At 43.6% G+C, this 19,297-nt stretch overlaps 1 protein-coding gene across 2 annotated transcripts in view; it reads right to left on the bottom strand.

Annotated features, from left to right (window-relative positions):
• DNAH9 (dynein axonemal heavy chain 9) overlaps positions 1 to 19,297 on the bottom strand; it is a 336,893-nt gene that overhangs the window by 300,856 nt on the left and 16,740 nt on the right. For both annotated transcript variants that reach the window (XM_045824289.1, XM_045824290.1), the window contains exons 5-10: positions 18,734 to 18,945; positions 16,912 to 17,145; positions 7,648 to 7,815; positions 5,029 to 5,145; positions 3,530 to 3,680; positions 1,199 to 1,313 (exon numbers count right to left, since the gene is read on the bottom strand). In XM_045824289.1, the coding sequence (XP_045680245.1) occupies positions 1,199 to 1,313; positions 3,530 to 3,680; positions 5,029 to 5,145; positions 7,648 to 7,815; positions 16,912 to 17,145; positions 18,734 to 18,945 (997 nt within the window). The remainder of the gene's footprint in view (positions 1 to 1,198; positions 1,314 to 3,529; positions 3,681 to 5,028; positions 5,146 to 7,647; positions 7,816 to 16,911; positions 17,146 to 18,733; positions 18,946 to 19,297) is intronic.

The following is a 19,297-nucleotide window of genomic DNA, read 5'->3' as shown; positions in this document are numbered from 1 at the left end:
GGCATTGAGCACCTTTTCACGTCTAAAAGCATCCATCTTACCACCTGGGCCAAGGGTCTCTAAGGCCCTTGATAGCTGAAAAAAACCTGATGCCAGAAGCCAGACTTAAATTCCTTTGTTTCTGTTGTGTTTGCCAAAGCCAAGTGCTTTCAATAAGCCCAGTCTTGAGAAAGAGGGGCCAGAGGGACACCATCCTTTCCTAGGCAGCAGCCTGCACACGGCCTCGTGATCAGCTCTTCCCTCTCTCTTCCAGCAGCCAAGATGCCTCCAACTAGCTCGGCTTCCAGGATCAGCTGTGAGGCAGGCCAGTGGTTTCCAAACCTGGTCACCATCAGGATCATGGGGGAAGGGGCTTGCGGAGGAAGCAGATCCACAGACACCACCCCACTCCAAGATTCAGATTCAGTAGGTGAGGGGTGAGGCCAGGGACCTGCATTTGAACAGGCGCCCGGGGCCTTCTAACACATGAGGCCCTCTTACCATGCTCTAGGAAACACTGGGCTCCATTATTTTCCTGTGGCCTCAGGAGCAAAGAGACCCCGTGCCCAAGGGATGCATGTGGAAGAACTCCACAGAGCTTAAACACTCTGACTCATTTTCCTCCAGAAATGAGTCTCATGGAGCAAAAGCAATCAGCCTCTTGTCCACTGAGCCTCCTTTACCACCAAGGGGCCCAGTAATCAGCTCAATAGGTGCTTGGTTGTTATGGACCAAATGTTTGCATTCCCTCCCCCAAATTCTTATGTCAAAGCCTAATTCCCCAATGTAGTGGTATTAGGAGGTGGGACCTTTGGGGTGGTTAGATCTTGAGGGTGGAGCCCTTATGAATGGGATTAGTGCCCTTGTAAGAAGAGACACCACTTCCCTCACCCCTTCTGCCATGGGGGGACACAAGAAGAAGATGACTATCTGTGAACCAGAGGTGGGCTCTCACTAGACACTGAATCTATCAGTACCTTGATCTTGGACTTCTCAGCCTCCAGACTGTGAGAAATAAATTTTAATGTTTGTGAGCCATCTAGTCTATGGTATTCTGTAATGGTAGTCCAAGTAGACTAAGACACTAGTTACCAAAAATGGAAAGAAATAAGGATGATTTTCACGCCTTTGGTAAGTGAGTTGCATCTCTACAACAGTCAAAACCCAGAGCAAGACAGAAGGCAAGAACAAACCTGCCTTTCAGGAATGAGGTACTCACGGATGTGTGATGCGTTTGAAGTTGGTGAAGGGACCCTGGATGCGCTGCCTCAGCTCCTGAGCCCAAAGAAGACCCCCGGCCACAGAGGGCATGTTCTTGTGAACTGCGGAGAATCCTGGAGGTACAGCACAGCCAGGCTGAATGAAGTGAGGTCCTAGACTCCCAGCCCTACTCTGCTCAGGATCACCTGCCACCAGCTAATCCACTTTTTGCCTCATCTGCCTTCACATGCTAAAGTCACCCTTGCTCACACTGAGCTGTAGAGTTCCTGGGGAAACACTGTGTTCTGCTAAGGAATAGAAAGAGTGACCTTGGGGACAACAGGAAACAGGGTCAGAGGACAGGGGTACCAGCCCAGCTCTGCCACTCACTGGCTTTCTGACTTCACACCAATGATTTTCAACCTGGCTGCACATCTGCATCCCTTGGTGGGGTGGGAGGGGTTCTTTAAAAATGCTTGTGCCTGGGCCCTGTCCTCCTCATCTCATTTCATTGGTCTGGGCAGGGATAAGTCATTTGTATTTTGTGAAAGCTCTCAAGAGGATTCTAATAGTACAGTCAGGGTTGAGAAACTCTGCCTTAACAGATGATTTAATTTCTCTGGGCCTCAGTTTTTTTTTTTTTTAATTTATAAAATGGTTTATGTGAGAGTTCAATAAGCTTATTTATAAGACAAGCCAGGTAGATTACAAAGTGCTTGACCACAGTTAGCAAAGACTGAATATTCTTACTTTTGTTTGTTTAGAATGAGTTGTCAAGATTTAGCAATTATGTGATTTTATTTTGAAAAAAATCAGTTTCCAACTTCCTTGGTAAAATTGGAATATGTGGCAAACATCAGCCACTGCTTCTAACCAGCAGCTGGAACTGTGGTCTCTTCCTTTAATTTGTTGTGGATTTTACTGCTTCCTGATGACTTCCACTCAGCCCACACCAACGGTGCATGAATTCTAAGATAACACCACATGAGCCTCACCCTTGCATAATTCCCTGCTCTGTAAGTGAGAGGGGAAACTGCAATATGATACCATATTACTCCTGTGATGATGTTGTGTTACATGGAACAAAGATATAATCCTTGGTGGGACAGACTTAATCAAGCAAGCCATTTAAATGCAGAGCATTTTCTCTGGTGGGCGGCAGAAGGGGAAGTCAGGGACTTGAAGTAGGAGAAGGATTCAGTGTGCCATCACCCCTGGCTGGATGGTGGGGGCAGCCACATAGCCTTCCCATATGGCAGGGAATGGGAGTGGCCCCCAGCTAACAGCCAGCAAGGAAATAGAGACCATTCTACCAATGAAAATGAGCTCAGAAGCAGATATCCCCCCTGGCGCCTCCAGATGAGAAGTCAACCCAGCTGATGCCTCAGTTGCAGCCCTATGACACTGGGTGGAGGACCGAGGAGCCCCATGCTGGGCTGCTGCCCTAGAGACTGGGAGCTGCAGGGTGGGTGCTGTGGAATTTGCAAAGGCTGCAACCATCTGCTATGCAGCAACGGAAAACTAACCTGGCCTCATAAGGCATTTGAGTTTTCAAATTCTGTTCCTGACTGGATGTCATGAGGATGGTCCCACATAAGTTGAGGCCAACAGATTTTCTGGGAATGATTTCCTAAGTGGATGCGATCCTAAGTGACCTCAGCATGAAACCTGTTTATAGACATGGTGGTCCCACTGTTTGATAACTTAAAAACCCTGGACATTTCCTATTGCCTGTCTAATGGGTTCAAGATTCCTTAAAATATGACACTCAGAGCACTTCTTGGTCTGGCCCCAAACTCCGTAGCTAACCCAATCTCCTTATACACACCTTGTTTGGTTACAGGCAGGCCCTACTGGTGCTTACCACACACCAGTTGTGGTAAGACCTTTGGAGGTCTTTGCTTCTGCCCAGATGTCAATCTCCCCAACCTTTCAGAGTTCTGCTCAAGGCTACCTTCTCCTCAAACCCTGGAATATCCCAGCCACAGCTTATCTTGTTTTATTACAGTTTTTTATAACTCAAGTCAGAGACTACATATATTCTGCTATGTAACTCTGCTCCTATCTGGTGGTGTGTTCCTTGAAGAACCACCTTGTAGTATTAATTAGTGTATCCCTGATCCTGGCCTGTCTCTGCATAACATGCCCAGAAATGTGTCATGCATAAGTAAAGACTCAAGAAATGTTTGCAAAGCTGAACTGAAGTTGTGTTTGACTTTCAAACAGATAAGACAGGGCGTCTAAGAGTTGCAATAGAAACAAAGGTATCACACTGTGGTGTGGTACCACCCTTAGTCAGGCTTCCCAGTAGTAGAACTCCTCCATCCAAATGCCCTGGAAACCAGCCTACCAAGTTCTGCCTTCTCCTGGACATGCTGACCATAGATTATCCTCACTGTATCCAGCTCTTGGTTGAACATTTGGATGAGCACCAGGTACTTATCAGATACATCTCGTGCTACCAGTGGTCTTTCCAGGAGATTGCCTGCTATGTCCAGCAGCTGCAGAAGAGGTGGAGAAATAAGAGGAACAAGCCACAGATTCAATATTTCTAAGGTTACATAAATCTTGTGTCCTGGCTTTTCTTTCATATATCTAACAATGTAAGAAGGTCAAACAATTGTTAATGTGCAACTGGATCAATAATTATTAATAAGTGGACATTCATAGTTTGCCCCATCTCTCCTTTGCTTCTAAAGGGGGAGGATTCCTGTCTGCTAAGTTACCTATCAGACCCTCGAGGGATATTAGAATCTGGATAAAGAATAAAACAAAGAGAAAACTTAAAGTTGTCAGAAAGGTTAAGCTTATCTATATTTAAAAGATCTTTAATAAAAAAGACCTAAAACAGAGAGGAGGGGTAAGATAGAAAAGAAAAAAATAAGCTAAGTAGGCTAGATGTGAAGGAGAATTTGGAAGGTTAAAATTTGAGAGTAGGAGCATGAAAAAAGTTTCAGAGAGAACTAATTCTTGAACTAATTTCTGAAATAAGCTTGAATGCTTGGAGAGAAAAATCAATAGTCCTCCTATGTGAGTATTTATCAGAGGTCATATATTATATATGTGTATATTCAATGGCTAAGGAAGGCTGGCAATTGGGTTACTCAGTTTTCTAGAAGAGCATGGATTCCCGTCTATGTTTGGACATTTTCAGTGACTGGAAACTTAAAACACTTCTCAAGAAAGTCCATTCTATCTTTCAGTAGCTTTGACAGAAATCTCTTTCCTCTGAAATCTGCCTCCTTGTAATTTCCACTGATTAATTCTGGTTCTAAGCCTTAAGGCTTTACAAATTAAGTCTCTTCATAGTTTGTAGAAGAACTATCTAGTTCTACTATGTCTTCATGTCTCACAACTCAGAATTCTCAGTTGTGAAGCCATGTAGTTGCTCATCATCCTAAACCTTCTCCATATTCTGAGCTGGGCAGTACAGGGCAAAGGCATGAGTCTTCTTATTCTAGTTACTGGTACTTGAATGCTATAACAATTACCTGGTAGGTGGTTTGCCTCAGCTTTAACCAACCTGATGACAGTGGTCAAACAGCCATGGTATTGCAGAACCATGGATTCAGAATGGTGACCACAGTAGACATCTTCACTTTTAAAAGCACCCTACTGATAAGACCCAAGGTAAGCACTATGTTTTCAGAAAAGCATTAGTAACAACACTGAGAAGCCCAATTCTGCACACTCCCTTGCCCTAGGACACTCTTAATACCTCTCTATTAGACTAATAAGAATGATTAATATCCACAAGAACAAAACAGTTGGAAGAGCATCCTTCCCCTCCTCTGGTGAGGGCAGGGGTACAATCAGCACAGGGGCAGCTACCACTCTACTTGTACTAACCTTAAAGGCATGCTCCAAATCAGGTGCATCATCAAAGGCTTGAATAAAGATAGTCCCCAGTCTTTGATCAAGATCTTCTACTCTCTGGTTAAACTTAGAGACATCATTTTCAAATTCCTGAAGAGACATCAGATAGACATAGAAAAACATAATTTTGCAAAAGCCAGTTTCCTTATACTCTTTATTACCAATTTTTGCACTTGAATCTGTTATACCAAGGATTTATTTTCATTTTCCAAAATTCACCTTGGCATGACTTAGATTTTATCCATGTAGATGGTTACCCCATTGTTGCAGCATTTTCTTTCCTAGACAAAGTTATGGAGTGAATCAAACTGTGAGGTTGGCACCATTTTACTCTCTCTCTCTCTCTCTCTCTCTCTCTCTCTCTCTTCCCCCCTCCACCATCTGAAGCCCCTCCTCTATCACCCACAGTGCCAGCTCATGCCCTCCACCAAAGCCACCTCAGCAGCAGCAGCCCCAGCAATGGGGCTATTGCAACACACCACCTACTTCCCTTCCACTCCCAAGTCTAAATCCTATTTTCTCAGTGTAACTAAACTACCTAGCCATTAGGAGGAAAGTAAGCTAATTAAACTAATACACATTACTTCTAAGTATACTTTAATTGGTTAAGATAACAGCTAGTCAGTATTTTTAAGGTTGCCAAATTTATCAAATAAAAATATAGGCTATGCATTTAAATTTAAACTTCAGATAAACAATGAATTTATTTTTAGTATGTGTCCCAATTATTATATTTTATCTAGCAACCCAAAGTGCATTCTCCTCTTAGACTGTAGCAATTTACAGAGTAACTTGTTAACTTAAATCCCTAATTTACGAAATTATTTTTATTTATTATTACTGCTGTATAATAGTAACTCATATCTTATAAAAAGATAAAATAAAAGAACATAGTATATAGTTCTACTTCCCAAACCCAACCATATTCACATTACAGTATGTTTCCCTGTGCATGGAATTGTTTTGTTTTATCATTTGTTTCATTTGTTTTGTTTTAGAAAGTACATGGTTGTCTTCATAAGATCCTATAGAGACAATTCACAAGAGTTAAAACAAGTTTGTGTTTTGTATTACACCTTTTCCACCCTACTTTTGACTAATGGAATATTTAGAAAGTGATATCTCCCTGGATTTGCTAGATCTTCTTAGACATCTGAAGGTGCTTACAGAAGACTTCTGCTCTAATTTCTTTCTCTTTTCCCCTCATATACTCTTAGAATTCCTTCTCTAATAATTAGCCATTTCCTTCTTGGGAACTTCATTCCCTATTTCTGTCTGCCCCTTTCTTCTCTTCCTCCTCCTCCCCGTCTTCCTATTCCTCCCCCTATTCCTCTTCCTCTCCTTCTCCTTCTTCTTCTCCTCCTCCTTCTTCTTCTTCTACTTCTTCATCTCCCGTGGGCTTGCACTAACAGTTCTCAGCTTTTCTGGGCTCTTATGTTCCAGTCATGAAAAATACAAGGTCTGTCCAGAAGGTATCCAGCCATATAATATGAAAAATAGAGACATTTATTGAAGAAGATGCAAGATACAAAAACCACTGTACATAGGACAATGATGCCTCAGTCCCCTTCAAAGTAGGCACCTTGGGACTTCACACAGTTCTTCCAGTCACTATCAGCTGCCCTGTTGTATTTTTCTGAATCTCATTAATGTTCCAAAATCATTTTCCATTCAAAGGTGATTTTAGTTTTGGGAAAAGCCAGAAGTCACAGGACACCACATCTGGTCTGTAGAGGGGCTGAGTCACCTGGGAAATTTGATGTTTTGCCAAAAAACTCTGCGTGAGATGTGTTGCATGAGCAGGCACACTGTCATGATGAAGCTGCCAATCACCAGCTGACCATAGTTGTGGCCTTCTGAATCATCTGAATAGTTTCCACAAAGAATATTCAAGCTTAATGCAAAATTTGATGCAGATTCATTGCTCTACTCACTTAGCCATTTTGAATGCAATGGCCACACAGTATACATGCTCACTCAATAGTATCTACCGCCCTCACTGATTAGTAAAGTGAAGTTGTCATTGTTCACACATGTTCATTCTAGTCTACTGTCCTTGGCTGCCAGGTTAAATCAGTGTCCCACAAACTGTTCTCATTATATTAACCATGGTTGGACTTTTTCTGGACAGAACTCGTACATCTCTGGCCTTTCCCTCACTCCTGAGTACTCCCTTGGAAACCAGAGTCAGATCAGAAAAGCTAGGCTATGGCTTCATTTATCTCCCACCTCATCCCAAGGCACTAATAAAATTCTTCCCAGGTGCGCCTGGTTTTCATGTAGGAGTTGCTGCTCAAAGCTTAAAGCTTTGGGAGCTGCAGGTGGCCACAGCTGCCACCATCATCCCATATCCATCTCAGCATCTCTGAAACCCTGGGTATCATCAGTCTGGAGCAGTCAGCAGTTCAAAAAGGCCCTCCCTGATTTTTCTTCTGACACAAAGAGTAATTAGGAATGGGCCTCCCTTCATAAAACCACTGGGACTAGAGAGCTAAAGGAAAGAGGGAAAATGCAAGTAAATACCCAGACCCTACAGGCTGGAGGCATATGAGAAAGAGACCAAACTTGTGAGGTAGTCTCTGCAAGCCCTACCATGCTCTGGGGGTCCAGGCAGTCATAGGAGGACTCCGAGAAGACCCTGCACAGCTCTTGAAATTCATTGTACATTTGCCGGACCTGCTGACTCAGGGCATTCCCTCTGAGGCCACTGAACTCAAGCTTTTCCAGTTTGTGAAAATCCAAGGTTGTCTTCAGGAGAGTCTGTACAGACAAGTCACAAGAGTGAAAATAATGATGATGATGATGATGATGATGATGATGACGACGACGACGATGGTAACAACAACAGTTAATACTCAAATTAGTATGGGAAGGGCTGGAAATCACATGGGGGTGGTGGTTGCTTAGGAAATGTGAAGCCTGATTTGTGCTGTAACCTAATTAATAGATTGGGGTGGTGTAAATAACTCTTGGTTAAACTGATAACAAAGCAAAGAGAAAGTACAAATAAAATAAAATTCACACCAAAGATCACATTTATGCTTCAACCTTTCTGTGTTTCCTAATAAAAAATAAAATATAATAATAATACCATCTTTGCATGATTAGCGGTTTTACTACCAATTTTTTAAAAATTGGTTTCAAATGGACCATGTTATCTGCTTCTAGAATGACAGCTATTGTATAGGGATACTGACAGGAAAGTGAGTCCTTCAAACAGTCCTGAGGACAAGCCCAGAGGGGGACACCAACAGTCTCGGCAACTCCTGCCAAGAAAACAAATCTGCAGAGTTCTGCCAAGCACATGCGACACGGCACACCATGTGGCCAGCTGGGTGTCAGTGGGCAATTGCTTGACACCTCTGTGTTGGGTTTCTTCATCTGTGACAGGATAATAATAGTGAGAGGAAAGTAAGTGAATTCAGGCTTAGGATTTAGGCCAGTGCCAGCACGCAGCAACTACACAATAAATACATATTATTGTCACTGTTGTTGGTATGGCAGTGTCCCAGCTGTGCTCAGAATTAAGTGGCAGGTGGACAATGCAACCCAGAGCCTTGGGGAGGAGCGCCTCCTGAGTCCATGGAAGCCATGTTACCTCTGATAGGACAGGAGCCTCCAGAACACAACTAACATGACAGAGGTAGCATTTATCTCTCATGAAAACTGGTCTGAAATCACAAAGCCTCCAAACCAAGACATTCTTCCCATTACAATTTCCAGGCTATGTGCATGCCTCTTCAATAGGAAAGAGGGAGAGGTACCTTTGTGTGACATTGGCAAACATTTGGCGCGGGTCCCTGGGAGGGGTCTTCTACCCTGAGGAAGTTTGAAAGGCGAGAAGAGGAAACATGATGTCATGATGCTGGAAACCCAGTAGGTACTGGTTCCGCTCTAGGCAACTCCCTCTGCCAGTGGCCACTGCTAGAGGTCAACCCATCTGACTAGCAGAAGGCTGCCCAACTCCTTTCTCTGGCAGGGACCCCAAGGCAAGCAGCACTAACAGAGGCATTGGGAAGTGGTAAGACGTCTGACGTCTGAGTGGTAAGACTGTCTCCACGCTGCCAGGAGAGCACCCGTGCAGCCTTGGCAGCCACCTAACAGCCCTTCTTTGCTCATCCATGTTCAGGCATGGCTGTCAGCAAGTAGCTGAAGCGGGAGAGGAGGGAAGAGAAAAGGACCAACCAAGAAAGACATAAACCTGCAATAGGAGATCTTGCCACTGATGGTGGGAAATGGGGCAGTCTATATTTTAAAACACCTTCAACTTTATAAACTGGGAGGAAAACAGAATGAATTAAACTTAAATGAAATTGACTTAAGTAGTAACTCAAATCGTTCAAAGAGTGCTTAGTTGTAATCAGTGTTAAAGGAGAAGCGTATTTGTGCTGTGGAATGTCACCTAGGTACCTATTTTTCATAATTTCACAGGTGTCAATTTCAATACTTAGGAAATACTCTCCAACCATTTTAAGAGACTGATGCATCTTGATGTGTTTGATTGCATTAGAAAACTATATTATAATTTTGTTACAGTATTTTATTTCTCAAGAATACTTGAAATACTTGTGACTACCCATGGTCTTGGGTAGTCACAAAGTTGTTTTATTTCCAATCTAACAGGTAAATCGTAGGCATTAGATAAATATTTATTTAATCATTTTATTTTCTGGAAAAACTCTGGTCACCAAAAACAATAGATATATACATTGCTTCATTTAATTTAAAAAACACATGATGAGCAACACATTTATTTGGGGTTCAGTTCAAAGTCTTAGACCTATTCTTCCTTCTCTATTAATGAGGCCCAAATTTTCACTACGTCATTCTGCTGCACTCTCTCCCCTCACCCTTCATATGCTTTCTTCGGGGCTTTTACCCCTCTGGAATTATAATATTCTACTTGGCATTTTATTATTTTTTTTATTTTTCTGTGCATTTTCCTCAGTAGGCTGTAAATACCTCAGAGGGCACTAGTGTATCTTCAGTCCCTGAAGAAGGCCCAGATGCTGAGATACATTTGTTAAATGAATGAATATATGATCTTTGGCCTTTGACTTATCTATAGCACATCCAGGAGAAGGTGATAGGGTGGTAGAAAATCTAAGAAATAAGGGCCCAGGAGCAACTGAGAAAATTAGAAAAGAGGAGGATTACAAAGCAAGGCAGAACTGTGCCTTTAAATGTTTGCAGGGCCTTGGTCAAGTGCAATGCAGAACCCTGCACAGCCCTCCTCTGAGGACAGAGTGAAGACAAATGAGCAAACAGAACATATTTGGCTTCATCTCGTAGGTGGAACTTACAAAATTTTTTGTATTTGACCTACAAAAATGGCAATTTATGTGGTTCTACTGAATAAAACAAAATTGTCTTATGTTAGAAATGTCCAGCTACAGCAGGGCCACAAAGAAAGGTAGCGAGTTTTCCATTTCTGGGTGGACTGCAGAATAGAAGTATTGTAGAGAAGATTCCTGAATCTGACAGGAAATTGTCTTGCAATGGTATAAACAGATGTATCATAGTGGCTGTGACTATATCTTTGACTCTTAATGTAGCTCTTTCATCATTTATTTAAAAGTCCCACAAAACAGATGAAAGGCAATTTAAACCAATAAGAGGTTTAAATGATACTTTTAAATGCCCATTTTTATTCATCATAGTAGTAAACATGTGAAATTCATTATGCCATCCACAGGCTGAAAATGTCAACTTGAAGGGTAGGCTCTGCAGCACCGTGGGGAAAGCCTGGGACAGAGCCGGAAACCCTGGGTTCACACAACCCTGGCCTGTCATTTACTAGCTGAGTAGCTTAAAGCAAGACACAAATTTTTGAAGCCTCACTTCCCTAACCTGCAAGTGAGTTTGCTAATACCTGACCTGCTGTGGGGTTACCGAATTCCATGGAATGTGCCATGGTGGTACTTGAATAATGGGGAGCCACTGTAATGAATTATTGTTACCCTGATGTCCTTAGGTAAGGCTGGTTGGTAAGAGATGGGTAATGGCTGATATACATGTGCTCCTTTCCAGTTAGCATAAAGAGCATGGAGTCCCAGGTGGCTGACTGGGCCGATTGAGTCCTGTTCTTAAGAAAACCCATGCAACTTTTAACGGAGTAGTGGGAGAGGCTTCCATTTGTGCTGTGGCCCCTAAGGTGGAGAATCAAACTCAGGGATAATGGCAAGACCTGCAAACACAGCCCGTACTTGAAGGGAAGGTCATGCCGCCTATCTTAAATGTCTTTGGAATTCATTAAGGAAGAGCACAAAGCAGACATTCATAGATGAAAACCTCAAAAGGTCATTGGGAAAAAGACTGTTTCTTTACCTTAGGACAGTGGCCGACCTTATGCAGCTAATGGTCTCCTATGTGACCACAGGCTCAGGCAGGGCTGAAAGGGACGCCAGCCCAATTAGGCCTGAATGAAAGGAGGCAGCAGAGTGACTGGAGGTGGCAGAAAGAGCAAGGGAAACACGGTTGTATTAGGTCAGCTTATTACCTATCTCCCTGCTAATCACCTCGCATAAAGCCTCAGCAGGAAATCATTCTGCCTCCAGTGAGTCACAGCTTTACAGAAATTTTATAATGAAAACAGTGAGGGCTCTCTCCAAGCTGCTTGCGTACTGCATTGTTTGGAGGGCAGAGTCTGCAAGCCAACACATCGGTGGGGAATCTGCAGCATCTATGACATTATGGCACAAAAATGAACTCTGTTTGGTTTGTGTATATGTGCATGGTATAGGGTATGAATGTGGGGGCCTGTATATGGTTTGTTTGGGATGTGAGGGGGTGTGTTGGTTATGTGTATTGTGTGTAGGGTATGTGGTCTCTGATGTGTGTGAATGTTGTATGTGTATATACAGTGTGCATATGTTTTGTGATGTGTATATGTGTATGTCGTATGTGTGGTATTTGTGCAGTATGTGTACAGTGGTTGTGCTCTCTGTGTGTCTGTACTGTGTGTGCAGTATGTATATGTGGCATGGTGTGTGTGCAGTATGTACTGTATATATGTACAGTGTGCTGTATGTGTCTGTGCAGTATGTACTGTACTGTGTGTGCAGTATGGATATGAGCAGTGTGTGTATGTTTTGTGATGTGTGTATTGTATGTGTTGTTTGTGTGATTTGTGTCTGTGTAGTGTGTGTACTGTGTATGTGCATATGTGGTGTTTATGTGCAGGGCATATATGTGCAGTGTGTGGTGTGTGTGTGATGTATGTTATGTCTGTGCAGTATCGGCTGTGTGCGTCTGTGATGTGTGTGCACTGTGTGAGTTCAGTGCATATATGTACAGTGTGTATGTTCTGTGTGAGTGATGTATGCAGTGTGCTACTGTGTGTGTGCAGCATGTGCCTGGTGTGATGTATGTGCAGTACGTACAATGTGTGTAGTATATACATGTGTGATGTGTGTATGTGCTGTGTGCACACTGTGTTATGTTGGTGTAGTGTGTGGTGTGTGTGTACTGTATGTGTGTGGTGTGGTGTGTGGTGTTGAGCTGTAGCATTCAGCAGGAAGACAGGGTGAGGAGAGGAATTAAGATGCATCTGAAAGGCTCTTTTCTCCTTAGACTCTTGACTATTCGAATTGGAAAGATTTTATACATGTTTGGTATTTCCTTAGTAAGTTGTAAAGTCAAATATACCCCCTTCATGGAATGTGAATTACAGTTTTACCCAAATGACTTATTTAGAAAAATGACTTAGAAATCATGTTGTAAAAGCAGAGTGTACAAAGGCAGCATGGAGTGTGTAAGGCAGAATAAAACCACAGAACCACTTTGGGGCCTTCAACATGGAGGAGGGGGAGAAAGCAGACTTCTTAGAACCACCTAGGAGACATCCAAGTTTGATGAAAAGACTGTGCTGGGACCCACATGCCCCCAGGGTACAAATCCCAGCTAAACCTGCCTGAGCCTTGTGACAACAGCCAGGGAGTAGATGTGCTGTGCTCCACTGTGCTCATTGATTACAGTGAGGGTGTTCAAGCTGATAGCAGACTCAAGAGTTGGAAAATTTTAGTTTAAGATAAATAGTTATAAGCCTAATAAGTAATGCATATGTTAAAGCTATTGTTTCAGAAATTACAAATAAGGCCCATCCTAGCTCCTGGGAGAGACAGCCAACCTCCTGGGACACTGCTAGAGATTATGTCCTGGGGACAACTAGAGGCATCTGGGCCATTGTGTTCCAGGGAGAGACAGATGACCACCCGCCCCTGGGAACAGCTAACAGCCCAGGACAGGAATGTTGCAGTTTCTTTCAACTAATTTTCTCTGGATTTCAAAATCCTCACCACACCTTGTTTATTCCTTGTTATAAAAGGCTGACTTAGAAAGAAAAATGTAAGACAGTCATTAGGGTATGAACCTGCTGTCTTCTTAGATCACAAGCCATCTGAATAAAGTGCCCATAAAGATTCAATCCCTGTTCTGCTTATTGGGTTTGGCACGTGGCAGGCAGCACAACCCCTGGTACCTTTTCCAGTTTCAAAGCCTTGCTCTTGAGACCCTTGAAAGGGTGCAAGCTCTGGCTTAAGGTGGGCTCTTAAAACATGTTAGTTTTTTTTATTTTTCTAGTCTCCGTCCTTTTCCTGCTCAGGCTAAGCTCTCTAAGAGATAAGCTGTGTCACTGTGATGAGGAGGAAGACAGTGGCCTTCTGAGAATGCAGGTACTGCACATACTGCAGACCTGCTGAAAGCTGCTCAGGAATATACTGCGCAACACCCCCGCCCCGCCACCAGCTCACCCCACCTTTATTTTAACAGGTATCCAGAGGCGAAGAGTTGATCTATACAATGAAACTTCCTTGTGCAGAAAAAAGCAACACAAATCAGAGGGAAGGAAATGAAAGAGAACTATGGACATTAAAACCTAGCCGTTCACAGCATAACTCTGGATGTGAGTGTGTACAAGGGTAGTAGACACACTGATGTCATTTTATTAACTGAGCTTTGTGTATTTATTAACTGCAGCTTCCTACGTCTCAGTAGCCACATATTGTATTAGATAGCAAGATGAATAAGGCTAGGTTCATACTAATTCTTGCTGGAGAGAAGCAGATTAATCCCATTTAAACAGGCATCGATCACAGAGATACACAGAATGTTAACTAAAGGGCTACATGAAATCTGCTTGGAGACGGTCAATAGTTCCATGTCGCATTGCACTGAGCTGAGTAGGAAGAGGTGGGGGAACTAGAAGACAAGGGTATGAGGCTGAGCAAATGATTTGAAGATGAAAAATGAAAGAGGGGAGGAAATACTAGGACAGGGGAAAGGAGCAGCCACAGGGAAAAGGAAAATTATGGAAATTCAGGGTGAACAAAGAACTAAGGGAAACAAATAGAGACAGAAAACTTGGATAACAGAGAAGGGAAAGGGAGACAAGTAGAAAGAGAAGAAAGAGGAAAAAGAAAATAAAGGGAAAGGCAGTAAAGAAAAGAAATAGTAGAGTTTGCCCTAAGGGCAAATAAGTAAGCCAGAACACAGGATAGAAAAGTTAAGACTGGACAAAGCAGGAAGACTGAGAACATGGTGACCTTCAAGTTATCCTCTAATTAAACAGGGGCAACTGCTTTTCCTGCATCTGTGCCCTTGATTCAGAAAGAAAAAAATAGCCTGAGAGTGGACTCTTGTGAGGGTAATGACTCCAGGGAGGCTGGTGGCTCTGGCTTCCTGTATTTACTAGATATATCCTGCAGATTAGGTGCCCTGGTGTCAGAGTAGCTGACTATATGCAAAGTCACACCAGGAGCTCGTGTGCATAGGACTGGGGCCCCAGCCCCACAGTCACTTCTGAGCTGTGCTCTGCTTTCATTCCAGGGCCAAGGCAGGGCTGGAGAGCCTGCAAGGCTGTGTACCATAACAGCAGGCACTCCACCTGGTCAGCTCAGCTAAACAACAGCAAAAGGACTGATGTGGGAGGTGAGAGGAATACAGTGGAGGGGGAGAGGAGGAGAGGTTACACATCAAAAATTGAGATGGAACTGCTTGCAGGGGCACAGGCATGGTGGGATAACGGGGTGGGGGGGGGGCGGGTGGAGCAGGGAAGAGGCATTTAGGATATCAATTACTTATACTTTCCATGATCCTGATGCAGGATTTAAGGTGCACCTTTCAAAAGATCCAGCTTCAGGCTTTCTCACTTATACATTTTCTCTCTCTCTATGCTCTTCCTCGTCTTCTTTCCCCAGCAAATTCCTAATCCACTTTCAAAATTTACTTCCTCTTGTGCTTACCACTTTCTCAGAGCCCCACTGAGTTAGGGATTCCTCTTTCTTGCTCCCAATCACACATCAGTTTTTGCTCATATCATGGTATTTAATACACCTCACTGAAGCTTCCTGGTTCTGTGTCTTTCCATCCTTGGGTATCCTCCAGTAGTCTATGCTGTCCTGTGCTATGGCTGCTGGTCCAAGGGCTTCTCATAGGTAAAACCATATTTCAGTCATCATTGTATCTCTAGTGCCTGCTCAAGGCCTGGTAAATAGCAGCGTTGGATCAGTGTTTGGGAAGGGAAATGAACAGATTCAATCTCATATTCTTATCCTCATAATCACACAGTTTGTGCCATTCATCCCAGCCTCTTCCCAACATATCCCCCTCATCATCCTGAATCTCTGCTGACCATAGCTATTGATGTAACTTTAATCTTTCTTCGGTCTTTCTAGGCCATGGTCTTAATCTTGAACTTGACCTTGAATATCCTAAAGAAATTTTAGAATAAGTATGTATTCATTGTATTATGTCCATTGTCCTTCCCTCAAAGGCCAGTCAGCAAATATTGATTGGTGAAGTGTTAAAAGATCAGTTAACCACATTACATTCTGAGGCTAAAACCAATCAAAAGTAAAGGCTTCATGTCTCCTCACCCTAGTCCTTAACTAATATTCACTTTCGCTTTTAAATAATTGGGGAGAGACACAACTTTGAGCAAAAGTCACATTTATCTTGCACTGAGATTCACTAGTCTGGTAGTGGAGAAGGGCAAGTTCAAAGTATTGGCTTTCTGGGTATAGGTAGCTGCATCCAAATCAGCTCACTTGAATTTTGCACACCAAACTTTTTAGCAAGGGTGTATTTGAAACAAAGTTTGAAGATTATGGGCAATTTGAAGACCAACTGAATTAGTTGACGGAATCTGATAGGGGACTCAAGACTTGGAAAATTTTAGCTTAAGGTAAAAGTCATAAGTCCAGAAAGTAATGTGTATGTTAAAGCTTTTGTTTCAGAAACTAAAGATAAGGTCCGTCCTGGCTCCTGGGAAAATAGCTGACCTTCTGGGGCACTGCTAAAGATTACTGCCTGGGGACAACTGGAGGCATCCGGGCCTTCTTGTTCCAGGGAGAGACAGATGACCACCCTGCCCAGGGCAGTTAGCTATTCCAGCTTCTGAATCTCAAAGCCCTCGGCACACCTTGTTTATTCCCCATTATAAAAGGTCTGGCCTGGAACATGAAAACAAGATGGTCTGTTAGGGTATGAACCCACCATCTTTTCAGATCATGGGTCACCTGAATAAAGTGCCCATAAAGATTCAATTGCTGTCATTGCTTACTGGGTTTGGTAGTGACAGGCAGCCCAAATGCCAGTGTCTTTTCCAGTTTCAATTCCTTGGGCCTTCTCCCTAAATGGGTCTATAACCAGACTTTCCAAAACTTCTAATAGAATCACCATTATATGATGATCAATCCAAATGATAAATCCAACTATTTGAATCTTACTGTGGGTTCTTCCAACCAATGGAGGGTTGACCATCATGTTGCGTTGGCCATTTTCCTATTTGCTTTGTGGATCCCTGGATTGTTCACTCCTGTCTGGAGCTGGGAGCCTGGGGTGCACAAGCACACTCACCTCCACCACATGCAGCCGTCTCAGGAAGCCGTCCAATCGCACAAAGACCAAAGAAGACTGGAAATCCCACTCTCTGACTTCCTGGTTCCCTTTGAAGTATGTGTGCAGGTTCTCCCTTCTGTCCTGAAACACCTGCTTGAAGAAGTTCAAGGTGTCTATGACCACTTGCAGTTTTCTCTGACTTTCTCCTACCTCACTTTTTAGGAGGTCTTCTGGGCTGAGATAATCAGAGGCCTGGAATGCAAACACATTAGTGTCACTAAGCCTGGTTGGAAGTGCAGGACATCCCACAACTTTGCCAACTTCAGCTCTGAACTGAATAATTGACCAAGTAATATTTTTAGGAGTATAATATAAGAAACATGTGACTCCATCCTCAGTTCCACAGGTGGATTGGGGCCTGGGTTAAAGCCAAATAGCCAGTGATTGGCTTAGGGCTAGGCAAATGACCAATCAGAGACAAGAAACACCATGAGTCTTTTGTTGGGCCAGCTGGGGCTGAGGCAAGTATTCTTTCTCAGGTGTTCTTACTAACTTTCAATAGTAAAATAATTTAAATGTAAGAATTCTTTAACTATAATTATTTCCCTGCCTCTGAGAGAATTAACCTGGAAACCCATGGAGCTGAATCTGTTAGACAGCTGCCTCTACCACCACGGGGGGGGGGGGGGGCAGATAAAACTGGGTCCTGAAGGCACCATGTAAGGCCTTATGGTAAGCCATGGCTAAAGCTAGTCTGACCTTGGTCTTTTGAGGTCTGTAAGCTAATAAATTATCTTTTTAGGTTGGGTTTCCTTACACTTTCAACCAAAAGATTCCTAGCTGACAAACATGGAATGATGGAAGGACATTGGTCTACGAATCAAGCAACCTGGCTTCCAGTCATGAGTCAGGGGACCTTTGGCAACTTTGTTAGCCTCCTGGAGCCTTAGTCCACATCTTTAAATAGCAATGCTAATTTAATAAGGTTCTCCCTGCCTACCTCATAGGGCTCATCTGAAAATGTCCAGGATCATGAATGTCACAGCAATTTCGAGCCTGCAATGTGCTTCACAGATGTTAGTTATGATTAGCTCCTCTTTAAACATGTTCATTGGTTAGTCAGGGTCTCAGTTCCTTAGATAAAAAAGAGGCCAGTTTGGGGGAAGACCACCCCAACCTTCTTAAGACCTCCAGTTCTATTCACAGACACACTCCTGGAGGTCTACGCTGCCCTGGTTGTTGCTACCAGCGTCCCTAGGATGGGGGAGCATAAAGCATGTGATCGAAAAGGCTGCTTTTCTGAAGCTGACAGACACCGAGTTCTCCGTGTGTCCAGGGCACACAGAGCCTTGCTCTGTGTGATTTCATCAGAGCCCCACAATCACCCTGCTGCCCTCTGAGATGGGCCTCTTCTCTTTACCACTGCACAAAGGAAAGTGAGACACAGAGCAGATAAGCAAATTGACCAGGCACACACACCTAACAAGTGGTGATGCAGGATTTGGCACAGAGATGTCTGACTCCAGAGACAGCATTCTCAGCCATCAGGCTTCACTGCTCACTTAAAACAGGCTGAGGGCACAGATCATGAAGGAGGATGAAATTCACCACTCCTACCCTTCATCAGACCATGGGTTTTGGGTAGAGGGGAAAGAAAGACTATATATTGCAGAACTACTGAAAATGTCTTTGTGTGTTACTGGCTTGATTAGTAAAATAATTCAAGTGGGAGAACTCTGAGGACTGTAATTATTTCCCTGCCCTACACTTTACTCTCCTCTGTGATTCAATGCCAACCATCCCCCAGGGAGGGGTCACCAGGGGTCCTGGGGGAGCCAACCTGCTGGACGAGAAGGTTGCAGATCTCTTGCAGCAGCACAGTGAGCCGCCCTGGGGAGCAATAGGACTTGCACGTGGCCCAAATCAGACAGACCACATGGAGCAGAGGTCGCAGCCATGGCTTCACCTCTGGAAACTCCACACTCTCTAGGGTTTCCAGGTGGCGGTAGAGTGGCATCAGGTGTGCGTAGATGTCCTTCGCTTCCATCAGAGCTGGAAGAAACTGAAGACAGTTACCTTTCTCTGCCTGGAGCTCAGATCCACCAAGTTGGAGCCCTGGAGCCTGGGAAATAAAGGGTCTGAATTTCCCAAACTGAGAGAACAGAGAGAAGGCTGGTCCCCCAAAACTTTCTAGCTCTTAAGATAAGCTATTGAAATCTGAAGAGCCCTGGACAGCTAAGATAATGGTCTGAAGAGGCTTTCTTATAACATTCCTATATCTGAACTTCTTGGCCCTCTCAGCTCCAGCCTGGTGCTCTGTGTGGGGAAGACACTTGGTAATTTTTTGCTGATGACTTTGCTGCTGATATCTCCAAGGCAACACAAAATAGATGACAGAGGACAG

This window comes from Phyllostomus hastatus, unplaced genomic scaffold, assembly GCF_019186645.2.
Source record: "Phyllostomus hastatus isolate PE091 unplaced genomic scaffold, TTU_PhHast_1.1 phas_scaffold_55, whole genome shotgun sequence".
Taxonomy (NCBI): domain Eukaryota; kingdom Metazoa; phylum Chordata; class Mammalia; order Chiroptera; family Phyllostomidae; genus Phyllostomus; species Phyllostomus hastatus.
Note: the sequence above shows the minus strand (reverse complement) of the source record. Positions and strands in the feature narration are given on the sequence as shown.